Source organism: Molothrus ater, chromosome 6 (genome assembly GCF_012460135.2).
Source record: "Molothrus ater isolate BHLD 08-10-18 breed brown headed cowbird chromosome 6, BPBGC_Mater_1.1, whole genome shotgun sequence".
NCBI classification, from domain to species: Eukaryota; Metazoa; Chordata; class Aves; order Passeriformes; family Icteridae; genus Molothrus; species Molothrus ater.
In genome coordinates, this window is record NC_050483.2 from 9,981,599 (window position 1) to 10,003,183 (window position 21,585).

The 21,585-nt window shown below is 48.3% G+C and overlaps 2 protein-coding genes across 5 annotated transcripts in view; one reads left to right on the forward strand and one right to left on the reverse strand.

Moving 5' to 3' along the window:
* The window catches only part of PAK6 (p21 (RAC1) activated kinase 6), a 38,697-nt gene extending 36,151 nt beyond the window's left edge, over window positions 1-2,546 (forward strand). For all 4 annotated transcript variants that reach the window (XM_036384036.2, XM_036384038.2, XM_036384039.2 and 1 more), the window contains one exon: window positions 509-2,546. In XM_036384036.2, coding sequence (XP_036239929.1) covers window positions 509-676 — 168 coding nt within the window. In that variant the 3' untranslated portion in view covers window positions 677-2,546. The remainder of the gene's footprint in view (window positions 1-508) is intronic.
* Window positions 2,547-6,512: 3,966 nt separating this feature from the next.
* PLCB2 (phospholipase C beta 2) overlaps window positions 6,513-21,585 on the reverse strand; it is a 34,699-nt gene continuing 19,626 nt past the window's right edge. The window contains exons 12-32 of the mRNA XM_036384901.1: window positions 21,103-21,185; window positions 20,653-20,737; window positions 19,348-19,519; window positions 18,483-18,580; window positions 17,692-17,788; window positions 17,490-17,574; window positions 17,094-17,218; window positions 15,966-16,120; window positions 15,445-15,609; window positions 14,387-14,486; window positions 14,021-14,125; window positions 12,996-13,081; window positions 12,807-12,903; window positions 12,581-12,634; window positions 11,841-12,051; window positions 11,473-11,644; window positions 10,454-10,530; window positions 8,755-8,850; window positions 8,406-8,463; window positions 7,732-7,818; window positions 6,513-7,509 (exon numbers count right to left, since the gene is read on the reverse strand). Coding sequence (XP_036240794.1) covers window positions 7,237-7,509; window positions 7,732-7,818; window positions 8,406-8,463; window positions 8,755-8,850; window positions 10,454-10,530; window positions 11,473-11,644; window positions 11,841-12,051; window positions 12,581-12,634; window positions 12,807-12,903; window positions 12,996-13,081; window positions 14,021-14,125; window positions 14,387-14,486; window positions 15,445-15,609; window positions 15,966-16,120; window positions 17,094-17,218; window positions 17,490-17,574; window positions 17,692-17,788; window positions 18,483-18,580; window positions 19,348-19,519; window positions 20,653-20,737; window positions 21,103-21,185 — 2,481 coding nt within the window. The 3' untranslated portion in view covers window positions 6,513-7,236. The remainder of the gene's footprint in view (window positions 7,510-7,731; window positions 7,819-8,405; window positions 8,464-8,754; window positions 8,851-10,453; window positions 10,531-11,472; window positions 11,645-11,840; window positions 12,052-12,580; window positions 12,635-12,806; window positions 12,904-12,995; window positions 13,082-14,020; window positions 14,126-14,386; window positions 14,487-15,444; window positions 15,610-15,965; window positions 16,121-17,093; window positions 17,219-17,489; window positions 17,575-17,691; window positions 17,789-18,482; window positions 18,581-19,347; window positions 19,520-20,652; window positions 20,738-21,102; window positions 21,186-21,585) is intronic.

Below are 21,585 nucleotides of genomic sequence, written 5' to 3' on the forward strand. Positions count from 1 at the left end.
CTACAGAAAGTGTGTGAGAAAGTTCGCTAAAAAATGTCAACACTAGAAGGCTTAGAAAATCTTAAAAAATCAGGGCGACAGAGAGCTCTATTTAACTACCTTTCCATAATCTATGACCAGTAAAAGAATGGATTGATGCCCCCTTCCCACTCAAGTGCTGTGCCCAGGTAGCAGGAGTCCTGCAGAGTTTTTGAGCTGAAATCCAGGAAAGTTTAAGTAACAAAATGGGAAGCAGAAGTAATTCAAATGGAAGGATGTGGCAGGTAGTCTTAGTTTAATTGACTGTATCCTATTCAAAAGAAAACAGCCTAACTGTTGTGCCTAGCAGTGACAGAAAGTTATGTCCATAGCATAAAAAGCATGTGACCCGTGTCACATTGCTGGAAAAACGGATACAGACTGGGTATGTGCAGGATCCTTTCAACCACACCCACCTTGGCAGCCTGGTGTTGCATGAGCTGTGCCTGGTCCCTTTGCAGGGTTGACTTGGTTGGTTGCTTTTTCACAGACCTCCCCAGTTCTGAGAGACTTCTTGGAGAGGATGTTGACACGGGATCCATTGGAAAGAGCAACAGCACAAGAACTTCTGGATCACCCCTTTTTGCTCCAGACAGGACTTCCAGAGTGCTTGGTGCCCCTTATCCAACAGTACAGGAAGCGCACCTCTACCTGCTGACTTTATATGAGGGGAAACTCTAGGGAAAAGGAATGTTTATAAAAGAAATATATAGAAAAAATTAAGAGCCCAGGCAGTCTCAACCTGTGAATGGTGCTTGGAACTTGCCAGTGATTGTTTTGGAGGACAAATGTGAATCCTGTCCATGCATCCTCAGCCTCCTGTGGCTTCTCCTTTGCTGAAGACAATCAATACAGACTGGATCTGAGTGAGACCAAGTCTGTCTCAAGGATAAAGCGGGTATTCCATGGCTTGCGGATCACTGCTGCTGAAGGATGGCGTTCGAAAGCGGAGTCTGAAGTTGTGTTTCTGAATGTCTGTGGGTTTCTGCACACCCAGGCTGCTGACTACTGAGCTGGAACGATACTTCCCACTTAGAAATGTGATCTTTGTTTCCTTCATTGTGCACTGGAGCCATGAGCTGACTCACTTTGGGGCACAGACCCCTTTAAACTGTCAATGCACAAAGACCTTTTTTTTTTTTCCTCTGAGACCTTTTCACAGATTATTTTAATTTCCCTTGGTTAAATATGGACCTAGAAACCTGCACACACTTCCTTAGGGAGCAGATGTGATATGTATATATTTGTTTCTAAGTGGCTCTCTTGCATCAACATGCTTCTCTTTTGCTGCAGAATGTGTATGGTTTAGTGGTCAATCTTGAATCCATTTCATGATTTTAAACTTTTGGAGGGGGAAACCCTTGGATATGGTCCTCAAAGTGGACTCTATGAAGACCAGGTGCTCTTACCACCAGGATCTTATGGTTAAAAATTCACCATTTGCAACACCTTGTGTGCTGGTTGGAATGTGAACAGCATGCTCCTGTGGCTTGCTTTCCAGTCCTTTCTCTCTGGAGAGGCTGAGAAGTGCTGCCCTGGGGCAGTTATTGGGTAGCATTTTGGGGATGCTGTAGGAGACCAAATGGAAATATTTGAGCTATCCTGCACATCCCAGGATTGATTTTTGTGTTTGTGTGCTGCTGTCTGGCTATTGGTCTGCCCTTCCCCGTCAGCCCTTTAATCTGGAAGGTTTCTGGTTGTCTAAACAGCTCTTTCAGTTATTTTGACGTAGTTTTAGGTATTTTGTATGCTGCACTCTCTGATCAGTGAGATCCTCAAGGTAATTGGACTCTAGCTTGGGATTAACATTGTACAGTGATGGTGTGTGTTGTTGTGAGGTCTCAAGAATATATTTGTAGATGTGGAGCTGGGATCTTGTTTTGAAACTCCAGATACCAAGATTTTGGACTTTTAGTTATTCTCAGGACAGTCCTGCTGTCTCAGAAACTGACCTCAGAACTGCGTTTTCTTCAGAAGATGTTCATAACCTCTGTCCTCTGCTATTTGCTCCAGCTACAGATCCTGCTTCAAAATTGAAGCCATGGTTGATTACTTGAAGTAATTTGGGATGGAATTCATCTGTACTGCTGCCAGCCATCAGAGGGTGGGCACCCAGTCTGCAGAATGTGTAGGTTGGCTCTGTAGCCCATGGGGAGAGGAACAACCCTGGGGGAGCAACTCCAGAGGTGGTTCATCCCCTTGGTTCAGACATCTGCTGAAGGACAAAATCACTCTCTCTCTCACCCATGGCAGGTAGAGAGAGGTCATAGGGGGTTTCTGTAAACTGGATGTCTAAGTTTGGGCCGATGGAGTTGGTTGAAATTAATTCATTAAGCTCCTCCTTAGCTGCACTGGAAAATTTTTGATGTAAAATGTTTCTGTATTCCAGATATATTGCTTTTTTTAATGCAAAAAAAGCAGGGCTTGGAAAAGATTTATAATTTGAAACAAACAGTCCTGCTCATCTTTAGTTGTGAATCCTTTGCACTTGTGTTTTAAATTAAAGTAGTTCTTGATTTATTCATAAACCTGTTAAAGTGTTGAGATGCTTAAAAATGTGTCTGTAGTTCAGAGATCCGAGTGTGAACCTTGGAGTCTGCTCTAACTTCCCTGTTCTGTGGCTATATGGCTTCTAAAACAAGAGGAGACTGGGGCAGGAGCCTGGATCCTGAGTCCTGAAACAAAGGCTTCTGGGAGATAGGGATGACAGGTTTAGTATTTAACACCATTTTATACTTTAGCCCAAATCTAACTAAACACAGTGAGGGAAGGTCCTGGAAAAATTGCCTTCAAGTATCTTATAAAATTTTAAAATCTCATTACCATATTTCTGAGGAATGCAGAAAGGATCCATCTTCCTGTGCAGTGTAGAATTAAATTCCTGCTTATTATGTTTCTCTCTTTGCAGTTCATGCACGGCCCAGCACCAATTAACTGCTCCATTACTTAGATGAATGTGGAATCAAACATAAATCCTAAGATAAATCTAGATTAGCTGAGAGGTTGAAGCTCCGTCTCCAGAGCTGACAGCTCCTTCCCCAGGAACCAGGCAGCCAGGCAGGAGAATGAGGATGCAGAGCAGGTTTGGAATTTGTATTGCAGTAGTGTTCAGGTCGGGATTTCATGTATGCTTGGTGACATCTGATTGTACAACAAGGTGTAGCCTCTTCTCCAATGAGCTCAGAGCCTACTCAGTGGGTAATTATGCTCAGAGATGCTGTTTTCTCTGAGTATCTTTCCTTTTGTACAAGGGTGCACTCGTGTCTCAGGGTTTGCTGCTGTTCTATGTCATGTTTCCCCTGAATCCTTCCCTTTTATTTTCCTTCCTGTCAGCTTTGCTGGTATAGAGCCTTTTTCCTTGCTGGCATAGCTCTGGCAATCAGCATCCAGGAGGCCTTTGAAGATGGCACATGGTATTTATATGAACAACTTGCTGTATCAAACAGGGAGTCTGTCAGTGCTGTCACATCCCAATTGCACTGGTTTATCTACAATGGTGCCTGTCTCCCTCCAACAGGCCTCTGATGTTGGATGCAGCAGCTTATTATCCCATTTCTTTCAGAACCAAACAAATCTTTGTGTAGGGGCCCGTTTTTTAACCAGTGGCAACAGAAGGACCCTGGTTCAAATGAGGTTCCTGAATTTGACATTGTTCAGTTTTGTTTGAGACAAGTGCTACCCTTCCCCTGCAGACTGGGGAGAGCTGCTGGCTATGCCCTGACCAGGTTATAAATGGGATAACAAGTAATAATCTAGATAATCTTGGGGAATCTTGACATGTGAGATACATGTGGGGCAGTGAGGGTATCTCTAAAATGGAATAGATACTGTGCAGCAGCTCCTTCTCTGAGTGCCTTAGGCACATCAGCAGTACCTTTGCTATGGAGGTAAAAAGGACTGGGGTCATTTAGGTACAGTGTCTCCTGTTTGTGTCCCTTGCTGGGGTTGGAGTCCTCCTCTGCTTTAGACATCCCCATTATCTAATTTTTAATTATCTAGTACAAAGGTTGGCCTTACTTAAATATTTTGGGTGCAGGATGAGATCTAAAATATGCCATTTAAAAGATGAAAATTTGGAAAGGATCAGAGATTGTACCTGAATCTGCTGCTGTTCAGTGTCTGACTAGATGTTATTGTCTCAATTGCCATTGAACTGGAGTTCTGTGTGTAATGACAGGCCTGATGAGAGGCCTGTCTGAGCAAAATACCACATTGCCCTGTGCTTGGCAGGTAAGTGAAAACACAGGCAGGGCTGCACAGGAAGGAATCCTCAAGGATATCTCAATCCCGTGGGAAGAAATAGTGCTGGAAAATCAGATGGCCTCTCCCCTCTGGAGTCTGTGAGTAACCAAACCATTGTGTGACTGAATTGTGCTGCTGGAGGGCTGGTTGGGTTCAAGATGTGCTTGGGAACCCTTGCAGTAACATTTGGTTTAGTGCCTTTATTTATTATGCTTTATTATTTATTTGTTTGTCCATTTCCCATCTTGCAGAACTTTCCCCCATTTTGTGCAGACAGACAGGGAGGTGTTGGAGGCACGGTGGCACACGGGCTCAGAGGCACCCTGGGGAGAAAGGGGGTGATGCAGAGTATGGTCTGTGCTTCATGAGAGCCCTGGCTTTGCTTTTAGTGATGCTTCTGTGTGCATGCTGAAAAGTACATTTAGAAGGTGTTTTTTAGCACTGAGGTGAAATCTGTGTGAAAGATTACAGCTGTTTTTCATGAAATTTGGCATTAACCCCTGTGCTAGTGTTGGGTTCCATAACAGAAGGGTTGCAGTGCAGAAACTGTGAGGGGGTTGTAAGGGCACAAGTTGTTATGGTGGGTTTCCTTGCTCAGGTTTCAAACATCAGTGGTCATTAGTGCTACGAATTCTACATGCTGAAGTTCCCTGTGCATTAGTCCAGCTGAGCTCTGGTCAATTTTGAAATGCCCATGCCTCAAGGAGCCCCCTGCAGAGCATTTTGCTTCAGTGCCGTGTCAGGCCTTGATTTGGCCTCTGGGTTTGTGCTGTTCAGAGCTGTGGGGGCACTGATGCTCTGCATGGGGAAGGGACAGAGGAGCTCAGCTTGAGGAGAGCAGAGCAATGGGTTCTGCTGGCTCTCAGATGGCTCCTGGGGGAGCAGTTGAAGCTAGGCAGGAATTAGAGGTCTCCAGGCTGGAAAGTGAAGCTGTTTGGGAATTGTGGCAGGATGGAGGGAAGGAGACTGTAGTGGTGCTGTCCAGTGTCACAGCTTGTGCTGGTGCTCTTGGTAGGAGCAGCCTGTGAGATTGAACCTGGCCAGCCTGACTTGGAGTGTTTATTCTGTCACGTGCTGTGTGAAGGGACAGAGCATGTCCTGCCTGCCACTGTCCCTGTGCAACAGAATCTTTAGGGTGTGGCCCAGGAGGAAGGAAAACTCCTGCAAATTCTGGCCCTGCTGTTGTGTCCTGGCTTTCCATGCGTCTCTCTCTGACTCAGGTTTATTCTGCAGGATTCATTTCCAGAGAGGCTTTGAGGGGAAGAAAACAGCCCTGGAACTTTGGCAGTGTGTGGAAAAGAGGCCACCCTGTGCCCATGTTCTGGTCTGACACTGGTGTCTGGGTTCCCTCTGGGAAGAGATGGGACAAATTTTCCTTTAAAATAACCTCTAAAAAGCTCCTCTGGAGGGGTTTGAGTGGTCAAAGCTGGTGACATACTGGTGTAGAATGCGGGGCACAGTGCTCCTGTACTCCGCTTTGGAACTGCCAGTGCCGCCTCTCTGGATTTAAGGTAAAATCTCCAACTGCTCCCTGGCTGCAGCTGGACCTTGCTGAGATGTTTGTTCTCTGATGAGGAAGGGCCTCAAATCCAACAGGGACAGAGGGAGGTGGACAGACAACCACACAGGAATGCGGACACACAGACTCACAGATACGTGCACACAGACAGACATCAACAGAGATACACACCCACATGGGCACACAGGGACACACACACATGGACACAGCCACATAGGCCCAGACACTGTGACATTGACATGAATAGACAGGTGTGAGACACAGGGACATGGACAGACACACAGAAGACAGACGCAAAGATTGACACACATACCTGGCTACAGAGACACAGACACACGCACATGCTTGCAGACATGGATGGACAGACAGACATGGACATCTGACATAGAGATGCATGGATTCAATGACAGACATGAACATACACTGAGGCACAGAGAAATACAAAGGGACACAGCTGGATAGATGGACACAGACAGACATGTGGACACACACACAGTCCCACACTGAGACATGGATCACACACACACACATGTGGACATACAGACACAAATGGACAGACACCAGACACACAAACATGGACACATGCAGATGGACACACGTGCATACCTAGAGACGTAGACACACACATGAACACAGGGACATGGTTACAGCTACACAGACACCTGGACACAGACATGGAGATGGACACACACACACACTAACTGCAGCTAAGTAACAAGTGACCCCGTTGTTTAAGAACTGCTATGTTTTAATTTTTTAGAAAATAAATAGCTCAGAAATGTACAATCCATAATTCCAGTACTCTGGTGACACCACAGGGGAGAAGTGGACTCTTGTTGGGTGTTCAGACTAGGCTTGGAACATGCTGTCTCATACCTGCTTGACCTGGGGTTTGGTTTGTTTTATAGCAGCATTTGTAATTGTTTATTAATGCAGCTTCAGATGTAACTGTTCTCCTGTAGGACAACACAGCATGGTGTGGTTTGCTGTGACTGAGCCCACTTCCCACCCCTATCCCCTCCTGTGGTGTCTTTGTATCAGTGTTTAGGTTTGTTTATTGCTGTTTCATTGAACCGTGTGGAAGATGTTAGGAGGAGTTGGATTGATGTGAAGAGATGCATGTGAAGAATGATGAGGGAACTGACTCTAAGAACTGTTCTGAATGCAAAGTAAATATTCCTGTAGCTGCTGCTGTGATGCCAACAGGGAGTTGGTCTGCAGGCACAGGCCCTTTCCCACTGCTGAAATACCTCAGAGCTCAGGCTGGGGAACACAGAAGGTGCAGTACTCTGAAGGGTGAGCTCTTCAGACTGCTTCCAGATATCTGGAATAATGTGGTACATTCCTGAAGGATTTCAGGAGCTCCCCAGAATGGAAAGGGATGGCGGTAGTTTGTGAAGCTGGTTGTTACTTCACCATATAACTTCTTGCAATGAGCAGTAAGGAAGGGCCTCATCTCAGAATATGCTCTCTTCTATCTCCACATCCATTGCAGCTCCTGAGGGCTCAGTCATTGCCAGTGTAAGCCTGGACACCTCTGCCACTGGGATATTTGCTTCCAGTTGATCTGTAGAGCCTTGTTCTCCCTCAGGAATGCTCTGACCTGCTTCCTTCCCAGTCTGTGGCTCTCCAGGAAAGTTGGTTTTGGTGTAGTTCTTCACCATCTCCTGAACCTCCATGTTCAGAGCTCTCAACTTCTCCTCATATTCTACCCGTACTTGCTGCTGGAGCTGCAAAGGGAGAATCAGGTCATTCCCACACACTGCAGTCAAACAGAGAGAGCAGGAGCTCTGGGATGAGCTGTTGGTCCTTCTGGGATCTGTGTGGGTTCTCTCATCCACTTTCTCACCCCCCTAGGAATGGATGGGCTGAGAGCAGCCATCAAGACTGATTCTCTGGGGTTTGGACTTCTTGTGCCAAGGAACAGCCCTGACCCTAAACATTATTCTTACCTGGCTTTCTCTCTCCTTGATGGACTGAAGATTTGCTGCCTGCTTCTCCTCCAGTTTCTGCTGCAACCTGCCAGTCTTCTCTGTCATCTTTAAAAAGAATAAATTATTCCCTCTCAAGTTCCAGTTTTATAAGCAAGGGCTTTGGATGTCCCAGACTCAGCCTAGCAGGGTGGGCTAGGAGCAGCAGCCTGGATTTAGGGACACCATGACAGCCTGGCAGGTTGAGTGCACATGGGCATGTGGGACACAGGGACAGGGATGCAGACATACAGGGGGATACACAGAGATACATGGATACACACACTTGCATAAGGACAGACACCTGGACACACACAGACACAGGGATACCTGTACTCACACACAGACAATCAGGCACAGCTACACATGGACAGACACACAGGTGGACACAGACACAGCTGGACACATGGCCACTCAGACACACATACATGGGGACAAATGGACTCAAATGCTGACACTCACAGACAGACATGGACTGGCACTGGTTCTTCAAAGGGCAGAGCAGCTGGGGTCCTTGAGGTGTCTTTCCTCCCACCGGGCTTTCCCATTGTTCTCGAGTCGTGGGTTACAAATGCCCTGGACACTGAGTTCCCCTGGCCACCCCCTCCCCTGCAGAACCCAGAGCTGCTGGGGCAGCCTGACCCCCCTGAACTCACCCGTTTGACTGTCTGCACCACTTCCTGAATGTGGGAATTGTTAATTTCTTTCTTCAACCTTTAAAGAAAATTATAAAACCCTGTAAAATCCAGCTCTTCTCCTTCCATAAAACACATTTGTCAGGATTGATCAGTTCTATAGTGATCAACAGGTGTGTTACATCCCCACCCTGTCCTACCACAGAGAGAAGCTGCTGTACTTCTACAAAGGACAAACAAAACACCAAAACACCACTCAGAGTTGGCTGAGCCACAAGGCAAATAACTGGATGCAAAATTCTACTTTCTCATCTTCCAAGTCAGCAGGAGCTCCTGCATGGGCAGAGCCCAGGAACATCCACTCCCCCACCTCTCCTGAGCAGCCTTGTCACTGGTATTCCTCAGCATGGCCTGGACCCGCTCCACTCTCTTTGCCTCCATCCGCTTCTTAATGTCTTTAATGTTGCTGTGGAGAGAAGAGAGGAGATACAGCCTGGTTACCAGCCCCAGGCAGCAGAGCAGTCCTCCATCCACAGCCCTCTGGAATGTTTCACTGTCCAGAAACACCAAATGTGGGAGACTGTGCAGCAGGAGGCCTGGAGTCTCCAAGGATATTTTAAGTCCTGAGTCAGGATATGTCCTGGCCCAGCAGTGGAGGCAGCATATGCTAAAGGCAAGTGTAAGAAAGAACAAATGTACAGGAAATTTTCCCTCCTCCACCTTCCCAGTTTCCAGTCTATCCTCCAGTATCTATGCAGGTATCATGTTCCATGATGTCACTTGTACTTTAGAGTTTACCTTTCCTTTTGGATTTCACTGCTCTTTGCTGTGAGAGAAACAGCACTTAATTTACACACAATATGACAGACACACCTGAGACATTCACTGGATGTCCCATCCTTCTTTCCACTGAGAAACAGCGAGCAATCACTTCCCTCTTCCAGACCATTCATGATTTACACATTCCTGTCACATTCCCTCAAACATCTGTTCTCCTAGCTGTCCCATTTAATCCCTTTTTGTGCACAAATTCCTCCCCAGTGCTGGCTGTTCTTCTTGTCCTTTCAAAGACTTTATTTGTTTGAGATGGCACACTGAGAAGGGGACAGCTCTATGCAGATGCATCCAGTGGCACAAGGCTGACGCAATCTTTTTTTTATTTCCCTGTACAATTCCCAAAATCCTGTTTGCCACTTTGGCCACTGCAGAGCTGGGAATGAAGAACATCCATGGCAGCTGAAGATCTCTTACCTGCGTGCCAAAACCAGTGCACTGATGGGCTGTGGCCAGGGTTTTCCATTCACATTATTGTATATTTATTCCTGCTAAACTGAACTGCCATTTCACTGCCTGTTGCTGCAGATCTTGAAATCTTTCTGGAGCTTCTCCCAGCCAGGGAGATGTGACTGTACTAATGACATCCCACTGTCAGCAAACCATTACCTGGCTACTCACCTGTTTCCTTAGACTTGCCTGAATATGCTGAATAGCTGAGTAAAGAGACTCTGACTTGGTACAGGACACAAAAAGAGTCAGTTTTATATGAATTTGCAACTAAAGACTGAGACAGCATTTAATGGGAAGTAGGAATGAGTGAGGATTCCAGCTTCAGGACAAAGTTCTTGTAAGAACAAATGGATACATGGCTGGCTAGAAACTAGTCAATTGATTCTACCAGTTTGTTTAAATACTGGAGCCAAGATGCTCAATTCACTTAGAAGATAGAGCAGATCCCTGGAAGGGATTAATGTGAGGTCTTGACTGTAAGAGACAGAGGTGGCAGCCAGGGACCAGCAGTGTATTTCCTATCCTTCCCCATCAGTAGCTCCAGGCTGCTCACTGCAGATGGAACACTGTATCCTGCTTGGTGCCTCATGGCAGGAACACTCTTCTGGGGATCACAAGAGGCATCTTCCCCCATACCACTGTGTGAGATCCCCTGTCACATCCCCCTGCCTCAATTTCTCACCATCCTCCCTCCCTGGCTGCAGAGCAGAGCTGTGAGATCCAGCAGAAAGTGCTGCCTGAGCAGAACATGACATTGTTTGTGATTCCACTGCCATATTTACCTTTCTGATGTGTCCCTCAGCACCCGCAGCTCAGCTGCCTGCTTCTCCCTGGCCAGCTCCAGGATCCTGGCAACTTGCTGTTTAAGGGATGAACACAAGACCAAAAGGGAACAAAGCAGGATGAGACACTGCACCTCATCTGTATCCACTTGCACCCAAGCCAGCTGTACACCTCCCTGCACTGAATTCCAGGAGCAACAAATTCTGAAACCCCGAGGCTCAGTGCAAACACTGGCACAGGAGTGAGTTCAGCTGTACATGCAGGGCCCCACTGTGCCAGTGGGCTACACTTGTGAGACAGGAAGGTTTCATCCCTGGCTCCTCTCCCAGGTAAGAAACCTGATTCCCAGGTGAGCCAGTGCCCAAGTGTTACACAGCTTGCAAGAGGCCTGTCAAGCCCAAGTTGCACCAGGGAACTGAAGATTTAAGATATATCAGTGCAAATTCCTTCAGAAAACACTAATGGGAAAATGCCTCCCAAGCCTGGAATCGCTCCCCTTTCATTGGAACAGATAGCATATGCTGGATTTACCATCACCACCATCCCATGGCCTGCACTCTGTCCCCAGGCACCACTGTGGCTCCTTCTGGCTTTGGCTGAGCTCAGCCTGCAGGACTCCCCTCACCTGGACTCTGACTTCCACCAAGTCAAACAGCAGAACATACTCTGATGGTGCCACTGGTGAGCCCTCAGCCCACCCCCACATCACCCCAGCTCCTGGGCTCCCGGAGAGGTGGCACCTGGCAAGGTGTGAAACCACTAAACACCACATTAACTCCGTGCTAAGGCATCAGAAGAGCTGGAGCACATGGAGCATGATGTGCTCCAGGGCAATGCTACTCTTGTTTTAAAAAATAGCAGACATATAATAAGCTTCATGTCTTCATTCTCAGTTACCTGGTGTGTGCATGTGTCAGGTATGTCCTGGGCCCACATTCCCAAGCTCAGTTTAATGAGTAACTTGGGATTTTTGGGGCAGTCCCAGGACACGTTTTCAGGTGACACTCGCAGCCCTCACCTCGGTAGCGTGCTGCTCTTTCTTCCTTCGGATGCGATTGTGGTGCTCCTCCCCAAGGTGGATGAGGTCCCTCTCCAGCCTCTCCCTCAGCTCCACGAGCCAGTGGCAATCGATGCTCTCTGCTGCTCTTACAGGATTTGCACTGGTACCAGCATCACTTGGGGTCACGCTCCTGCAGAACAGGAACAGGGGCCATGCTGCTTCTCGCCACACCAATACAATCCCAACCTTCCTACCCACCCTCAGTGAGAGCAACCCAGGGACATGCACATGCCTGCACTGCTCCATCTTCCTGCAGAGAAGGGAAGGCCATGTTTCCCTGGGGATCCTTGTTTTGGTTTGGGAAGGTGACCCCAGACTGTGGTTACCTCTTCTTCTGCGTTTTCCTTGTGCGTACTGTCCTTTTCTTGCCCCCAGGGCAGGCCAGCTCCGAAAAGAGCACAGAGTATTTCTGCAGCAGCTCCTCCCTCTGTTTGCTTCCCTTCCACTCCAGCTCCCTCAGCTCCTTCTCCTGCCTCTTCAGCAGCTTCAGGAAGCGCTTCTTCTGCTGCAGCTCAGCAAGGGTGATTGTCTCAGGCTCTGAAACACAAAATAAAAAGGCTGAACAGTGCCAGCTGCATCCCAAGGCTTGGAGTGGGGAAACTGGAGCATACAGCTCCAATACAAGTGCCTGGATTATGACATCCAAACCAGAGCCCCCTCTGCTCCACACCTTGGGATGCCTCTCCCCAGGTACATATTCTGTCCTGGCAAACCCTTTTCTTTAGGAATAACTTCTAAGAAAGCAATGTACATAACAGTAATTTGTCAATATATCCTGAGTGAAACAGGTTTCCTCTTGTGCCTTCAGTTCAGTTTTGAGGCACAATTAGGCCTCGTGTTTGAAGGAATTGGCATCACACTGCATTCAGGCACCCAGAAGCAGGTGAACAACATGTTGCACAGGGAGTGTAGCTGTGCTGAAGGAAACCTGTCCTGAAGCCCCAAGATTTCTGGGATTTATCTTTAGTGCTGGCTACACCAAGAAGGGTTGGGACAAGTCTTTTTAATGTGGAAATATAAGATGACAGGCAGGGCCTCAGCCCAGGTGACCAGCATGAGGAGTTACCTGCAATCTGCATTACTTCCAACACGGCTTCATCCTTGGTGAACACTGCTGCTCCTGAAATCCCAAACGAAGTTCCTGTTAATGTCCCATCTTGGATGTCCAGGTTGGAAATGGACAGAGGAGAGCTCACCAGAACACAGCCCGTGTGAAGGATGTTGGTGTCAGTACAGAAGAATTAATTAAACTGCCAAGATGCTTAAATGCTTGGAAACTCTTGGAAACTTACCTGTGGACCTGTTAGAGAGAGGAATGCTGGGTTTCCTAGTGGAGCCTGTCACCCCATTAGTCTCAGCAGTTGAGAGGTTTGTCTGTGTGCCAGGCTTCTAAAACAAAGATCAGAGGTAAATGAAAACTCCATCATTTCAAGCTGAATCCATGCAAGGTGCTCTAGAGAACAGAACCTGGAAAAACTCACCTCCCCTGAGGTATCCTTGAGCTTCATCAAGCGTTTGTCCTGCAGGTTGAAGAACTTGATGGGGTTGGAGAGGGCAATAGTGAGATCTGGAAACAGAGAGCAGGCTTAGCTTGGATAGCAAACAACTCATGGACTCGTTTCCCTGCCCAGTGCAGGACACTGTGAAGAAGGAATAGTTTGTGTTCTCTGCTTGTAACCAAAGTCTCCCTGACAGCACAAGGGAGGGAGGAAGGGAACCTCCTTCCCCTCAGTGCCAGTCCAAGGCCATGGCTCACAACTGATGTTCAGGGTAGCTCTGTGAAGTGATTTTGGGAACTCTGCTCCCAAAAGCCAGGGCCAGGTTAAGGTTTTTCCCACCTGCACAGCTGCTTACTCCAATTCCAGCCCAACATTGTATAAACCTCATCTTTTTAATAAAAATGTGATAAATCAAGTTTCTCAGGATTTCCCCAGTGAATAAGGTTCATTTGTATGAACACAGAGGGGGAGAGAGCAAACATGAAAAGTATTCACAAGAGCTCCTGTGGCTGATGCTGTTGCACTCTGGTTTGGTCATAACAGTTCATCCCTCTGGTGGGGCTGCTGTCACATCCAGCTCTGACCCTTCTCAAAGGAAGGTCCCCATTTCTCAGTACCAGCAAGAACCTCCCTTCTCTTCCAATAGGGAAGAGCATCACTCCTAAAACCTCCCTAAAGCCCCTGATCTCTGCAACCCCTGAGAGATGTCACCTACTCCCTCAAGGAAACCTCTCCCTGCCTCTGAACAAGGGTAGGGCTAAGCCATTCCACACCTGGAGCCTGCTCCACCTGCACTGCACCTCAGGTGGGAACCAGGCACAGCTGGGAGCCTCCACGCTCTTCCCAAGGCAGCAAGGCTGTGACAGGATGCTGGCATGCACTCAAGTCCCACCCTGACAAGGAATTGAGGGTGCAGCAGGAAAGCACTTCCCATGCTGGAAAAATACTTCTGAATCAGAGTTTGGAAGAGGCCAGAAGCACTACCCCCACATTCCAGCACTCCCTACCTGCCCAAGCATCTGGCACGTAGTCCTTGATCTCCAGGAACACGAAGAGGGCAGGCATGGTGAGCGGCATGTTGCTCTCGCTGCGCAGGCACACGTGGTGGTAGCCTGGGGCACAGAGGGGAGGGAGTTGAGCTGGTGGCATCCTGTCCCTCCCTGTCTGCTCCAGCAGCCCAAGGCTCCTCTTTACAGGAGGAGCCTGTATATCATGGGATAAAGCCAAAGCTGTAACAAGATGGATTTCAAGGTTCCTCTGCCTATGAGCATGGAGATTAAGGAGCAAAGTATGCAGCTGCTTATACAGTCTTTATGGCTCCCACTGGACAGGTCTGAAGGGCACAAAAGCTGAAGAAATTTCCACTGATTTACCTGGGTGCATTGCGATGATGGGAATGATACGCTGGCCAATGAACTTTCCTCCTTCTTCCCAAGCCACAATTTTGAGAGACGCCAACTCAGGCATCATGATCTAAGGGAAAAGCAGAGTAAGGCACCAGTGTCCTCACCTCACTCCTGATAGCAGCATCCTCCTTCCAACCTAACAATTCCATCTCTTCCAGGATGGCATTGCCATCTGGAAATTGTAATCCTTGTAATTTAAGGACACAGTTTATCATAGACATCATAGCTGAATGCCCAGAAACTCCACCAAACAGTCTTCTCAGCCTGCCCAGGGTCACAGGTTACCTAAAGACAAAAACAGGCCAACAAACCCTCCAAACCACTGCTTCCAGGAAGAACTCACTGGAATGAACTGGAAGGATAATTTAGCAAACATGGTAACATTGTTAATAAAGGCTTTTGACTCCCTCCTTCCCTGTATTCTTGTGCCATAAAATGAATTCAAAATTATTCTGGCAGGAGTGAAGCCTCAGAGTGTTTCTGAAAGGAAGATATTTTAGCCAAGTAGGCTGAAAATATCTGTATCTTCATACTGTGCCTGACAGATGAATTGTATAATGTATACTTGACTTATCTTTCCTGTGCCCTGCATCTGGATTGGTGATCTCTGAATTCCTAGGGAGAGACAGGGCAGCTTCCATGTTCTGGCACAACTGAAAACTGGTTCCATTACTGCTCCAGCTTGGCTGTTTCTTATTGACAGTTAAACCACAGAAATTCAGTTCCTTTCTGATGCTGGAAGTTTTCCAAACTGATTGGTCTGAAGAGGGCATCATAGAGGGGAGACTTTGGATGCCTGTTATCTCCAGAACCATTCCCAGCTACCCCTTGTCTGTTCTGGGAAATTCTGATGCAGAGTCATTTTGGATATTGTTGTTTGGATGTTACCTGAGAGTGTCCAAAGCCAGGCCTGAGGTCTCCAGAGGGGAGTCCCTTCTGCTGGCACTGACCTCTGCCAAGGCAGTGCTCATGGCCATCAGGGGCTTTAAGGATTCTCTGCCTAAATTACTATCAAATGTTCTCACCTTTTCAAAAACAAAAGCCTCCTCCTTCCACACAGGGTTAATGGAGTTGGCTGTGGAGGTCAGTTTGGTTCTGTGTTTGCGTTTGGCATCCCTTGGCAGCCCAAGGAGCTCCACTTCCACGTAGGTCTTCACGCTGCGGTCTGAGAGGAACTGACCAGAGAGTACCTATGAACAACACAAACCAAGTTAGCAACTGCTGGGAAGAATAAAACGGAGGGACCCCCCCATTCCTTCACCCTAAAGTCACTCTCCCACTCCAAAACAGCTTTTCTGCTCCAGCTCTTCTTTTACCTTCACCTCTATTTCTTGCTTCAGCACTTCCTCTCTCCCTACCAGCACAGCCTTGGCTCCCTCTGCACGGCAGATGCTCATTTTCCATTTTCATGTGATTATGATTAATTTAAAATAGTGACAAGCCTGGGAGTTGCCACAGTAACGCTTTCTCACAGGACTCCGTGGGTTCATGTGGCACTAAGAGTCCCCCTGGGTGACACAGGACAGGGTGCCCAGGCTGTACTTGCCGTGACACAGACAGTAGTGGCCACCAGCCCGTCGATGCGGTCCACGGAGAATGGGTCCAGCTGCTTGTCGGGGCGCCGCATGAACTCGTGCTTGAGCAGGTACCCACACTGCCCGTTGAACTCAAACAGGGCCATGTTCTGCTGCATGGGGACATCTGAGAGCAGAGCAACACAGTGAGACAGGGCTGGGGGGACAGGCAGCCTGTGTGCTGGGAGGGAGCTGAAAGCTGCCGGAAGCTCCCAGCCCCTGCCAGCCCGTGGCTTGCAAAGCCATCTTGAAAACTAATTAAGCCTCTCAGCACCCTACAGGGAAAAGTATTACAGCAGCTGTTGTAAGGAAGGGAAGTGGTTTGCTTGTGCTTGCACCTTAAGTCATGGGCAGAACTAAATTAAAACCTGCTTTAAGGAGCACCTGCTATTTTTGGGTGGGAATAAGTAACTGTCTAAGCTCCTCTGCTCCTTCCCCATTTCATTTTGGGCCTCCTCTGAGGCCATCTTCTGTCTGACACTACTGAGGACACTGCCTGGTGGTTGCTGCACCTGCCTGCACTGTCATCCTCTTCAGAACCAACCTTGCACTCGCTCCCTTTTGTCTCCTATGCTCTATACATAACACAGCCCTCTGAGGAAGGAAGAGGGGTAAGGTACAGCTTTCTCTCAAGGCTTTTCTTTCCTTCTTATGCTGGTTGTGCAGCAAAGAAAGGCCTTTCCTCCCTGGTCAGGTCAAAATCCTGGAAACAATGGCACAGGCAGGTCAGTGCTGTGGCCAGATGGAGCTCTGCCACTTCCTTGTAGAGGTAGCAGCTTGGGGGATTGGAGCTGCAGGTGCCCTCATGGATATGATTCAGTGTGACATCGTGGAAAAGGACAGCCAGGGACAGTGCCCGGACACAAGGCGACAGCAGTCCATATGAGTGCATGTGTGTATGCCAGGTCTGTGCTGGGCATGGAAAAGTGCTGTTGGCCTGTGGGAGATCAAATCAGAGGAGAACAGCACTTTGGGAAAAGGCACCTGGAACAATGACCAGGGAAATGGCAGAAAAGGAAGAGACAGAGACCAGGAGCACCTGGGGATCAGCAGTGCCTGACTTCACCTCCTCGGAGGCTGGAGCACACCCTGACACTCACCCATGGTCTGGAAGTTGAGTGCCACCATCTGACAGCCGACATTCCAGAACATCTGGGGCTGGTAATTGGAGGAGTCCATCCGGGTGCCTTTGGGGTAAATGCGGCTCATCTGCCATTTGTTGTATCTACAGGCTCTATAGGAAACACTGTTCTTGTTGTGCCCTGAGGCCAGCCCGCATATTCCCATTATAAAAACTGTTGGAGCTCTGCTACCAAATACTCAGAGCCTTCCAGACAAGACCCCAGGGAGGCTCAGGCTTCTTGTCCATACACTTTTCACTTAAGGACAAGCATCTGGCAGCCTTGACATTGGCTACAGTAGGATGCATCCTGTCAAGAATCTCCCTCACACTCCAAGCACCCAGTGGCACTGGGAAAGGGCTGCCAAAAGGATACTCAACAAACTGCATGGGGAACTTGCTCACTAGATCATAAGCCTTGGTCTCGGTGAAGGAAGAGATGACGTAACTCCGGTTCTTCTCTAGAAACAGGAGATTGCATTCAGGAGCAAGGCACGCCCAGCCCCCGTTCTGCACGGGGGACTGACAGAGGCAGGAAGCACTTGGCCTGCATTCCAAAGGGACTGAGGCTGACTTACTGGCAGAGACCTCGAAGGAGTTGAATTTGATGGGCTGTATGTAGTTAACCAGGCTGGACATCTCCTCGTACGCCGTCACTTCCAGACCAGCCGTGCCCTGAGCAGAGAACAATTCAAAAGGGAACAATGAAGAGACCTTCCCTGGAGATGAAACAAACTGCACCAGGGCCTCCCAGTCAAAGAGCTCTGGCGGCTGCCCTGACCAGAGTGCTCCAGTTTCTTTGGCTCCCCAGTCCTACAGCTCCATGGTGGGGCAGGGGCACAGGATCTCCATGTGGCTGGGCAAAAATGGAATTAAGGCACATGGAGGGGTTCCAGGGAGGATATACGAAGTCCAGGATCTCTTTGACCCCTCAGAACGTGGAGTCTGGGATAAACAAGGATGTTGCTTCTCCTCCTCTCCAAAGGATACCAGGGAGATGGAAATGGGAAACAGACCTTTTATTCAAGGGAATGCTGATCTTCTCCCCCCTCCTTCAGCAGCAGCACTTTCAGTAACAATTTCTCGGGTCAAGGCTAAGCCTCTCCAACACCCCCAGGCAAACAGTTATCTCCAAATCATGCACAGTCAGCAGTAACTCCTCTGCCACATTCTTTATGCTTGCAACAAAATTTTTCTTTTTCAGTTTTTACTGCAAAGGTCTTGCCCTGTGGGGGATGGAAAGTCCCCCACAGATTCATTCCTCTTTGCACTTCGGGCTCATCTCTATTCAATAGGGTGAGGCCCCAGAGAAAAGTGGAAGCCAGCAAAAATCAAAACAGAAAAGGAAAAGAACCAACAGTGACAGTACCTCATCTGACTGCATCTTTTTAATTTCCTCTTCATCCAGATTTCTGAGCTGTTCATCCTCTTCCTCTGGCTCCTCTTCAGCCACATCACCTGCCCAGACTAAGCACACAGGCCCTTATCAATGGTATGGATCAGGAGGACACAGACAGGACCCTGCAGGCTGCTGGCAGTGGAGAGCTCTGCCAAACCTCACCACCAAGTAATGCTGGAACACTGAGGGGAAGAATCCCACAATTTTACTGGCCAAATCCGAACATGAACTGGTACACTGAGGATGAGCACACCCAAGAGACCAAACCATTCCTGCTGCAGACTCCCCTCACACTCAGGAGCAACAATCACTGGGCTGTTTCCCCTCCTAGGTCACATATATTTTCAGGAACAAATGCCCATTTCCAGGTGTTCTGCTGTTCACCTTGTCCTCACATGACATCATGTGTTCTTACCATGACTGGGACTGTTCTACCACAGGGGCCCTGAGCCCAGGAGGTGACAGGAAGGGAGGAGAAAGGGGCTGAAGGTTTTATGAACCTCCAAGGCCCTCATGGTGAAGAACTAGGCTGTACTGAATTTGTGGTTATCAGAGAGCTACAAGCAGTAACAAATTATTCCCCTTCCCTCAACCCAAAAGCCAGAGTGTATCAGTGGATCACTAGGGGATGATGGGCAGGTAAATGATCTTCTCTTTTGGTTGGACTAAGTGTTCAAAGCATTCTGAAGATTTAATTTCTCTTCCAATTTTCTGCTGCTGCTTGGAATAACTGATTTAATGACTAGTGCTGGCTTGTCCCAAGCTTACCAAGTATTGAGTGATTTAGAAGGCTTTGCCCATCAGTTTTATTATTCCCCCTTCCCTTCGGACATACCAGTATCTTCAGCATCCACAGAGGTTGGCTGCTCAGTGGTTTCTGGTTCTGCGTTCCTCCCTTTCTTCAAAGAGTTCTGCCTCTTCTCAGACATAGATTGGTTCTTTTTGTTTTTAATCAAGATTTTCCTTAAGAGGTCCTTGGGACTTGGGAGAGGAACTCCTGGCTTCAGCTGTAACAGATAAACCTCATCACAGAATTCAAACACTCACCTCTCCTGTCCCCCTGGCCAGTTGCCAGTGCACAGACACATCTCTCACCCACTATACTCCTAACTTCCTCCATCTGCCAGCTAAATTAATGCAGATTTTTCCTCAGATTTCACCTGTGGTTTCAGACCAGCATTTTGCACCTCTCAGGCTCTGCCATGCTGCCTAGCCACCCATCCTGCTAAAAAAAACACCTAGATGGCCTGAAGGCATCCACATACCCCTGGCTTCCCGTTCCACCTACTTCTCTCATTATATCCCAGATCCTCAGTCCCTCCTCAGTACTCAGGCCAGATTTAAACACTGCCTGCAGCAGATTTAAAAAATATCTCAGAGGAGGTGGCTCAAGACAAGGACATGTGACAGACTGCACAGACAACAAAGGCCTGTAAATAGCTTAGCTGATCTCTTGAACTGTTCCCCCCCTCATCCCTCTGTTCCTATTGCCTGGACATGGGACTGGACAATGGGCAGTTGCTGCTGGCTCACTGCTTCTTTCCAGCTCTTCTTTGGGTCTCAGTGCTTTCTAACAGATGCTTGAGCCAGGTGCCTCAGCTATCCCTCCTCTGTGCACCCCAAGGATCTGCCTCGTGCCCTGCAGAACACAGATCCTGCTCAGATGTTTAAAACCATGTCTCCTGGCAGGGCAGTTGTGTCACCAAAGGTGTCACTGGGGCCACAGAAATACCTGTTGTACAGGTAAGATGAAGACTGAGGTCAGGCAGAGGGGGAGCTTTCCTCAGCTATTGCAAGCACATGACACTGACCTGCCCACCTATGCCTGGAAGGGAATATTTCCAGGCTAGAAGCAGGATTAGGCCTTTGCTCCTGTTTCCAAGTGCTGGCAGACAGAGCTGGATCAGTGTCACATAGATTACACACCTGGTACCCTTGGTACATCCTTGGCCACCCAGAGCTCAGTGCCCAGAGCCCCTCAGGTGACAGAGTACTAAACAAGAGTTTTCCACCTGTATCTATGAACCAGGATCCATGTCCATGGCATTGTATCTGTTGTTGTGGCACCTCCTAGCACCAGGAGTGACCAAGTTTTCCAGAAAGGCCTCACCAGTGGCCTCCTGCCCCAGCTCCCTCATACCGGGTATTTCACCAGTGGCTCTGTCAGCAGCATGTCTCCAAAAATTGTTCGGCAGTACTCGGCCATCTTTGCCTGCTGCTTCGGCCTAAGAGAGATCAGGCAGGAGTGAAGAGGAAAGCAAATGCCCAAAATCAGAGTTTGGCATGAACAAAAGATGTCCATGTTCTCTATCCAGAAAACCATCTCAGCTATGCAGATGTTAAGGTCCCATTCCCAAGCCAACTCCTATGTTCATACTCTGTAATCCTAAGGTAAAAGGCTGCACAACTGTGATCACCTCACTCTGCAGGTTAAGGCTCACCTTTCAGCTCTGACCCACCTTCAGTTGCTTCAGAAACCTCAATTAATACTTAATTTCAGCTCAGCACTCACTTAAAACCCAGCAGCCCTTGCCTGTGTATTTTCTGCTCTGGACACAGCAGCCAATTCTCTCAATCACCAAATACTCACGAGTCCACGTGGTTCTCGAAGGACAGGATCACAGGGTACGGAGATGTTTTAAAAGCACTTTCTGCAATGGCCTCGATGGCATCCTGAGGGAGAGGCCATGGTCAGAGAGAAGCTCAGCAGCCATTAATAACAGAGACACAGCTGACCTCCCACTGAACAGACTCCATAACTGTCTCTCAGGAGCTCCTTTCAAAGTCACTAAACTTCTCCCAGTAAGAAGGTGAGAAGTGTCATCTTTTTCACACCTGCCCAGATTTCCAGCTCCAGAGGATCCACGCTGAGCTAAACTCAACAGCTTGCACCAAAATGAAGTTGAAGATGCAACAAGGTGAGATTTTGGTTTTGCTGCACAGGTACACATCACTGGACGTGAGAGCGTGTGGCCAGAGGGACAAACCCCTGCCCCAAGCACCTTGAACTGGCACCACAGAGGGACAAACCCCTGCCCCAAGCACCTTGAACTGGCACAGAAAGGTGTGTGCA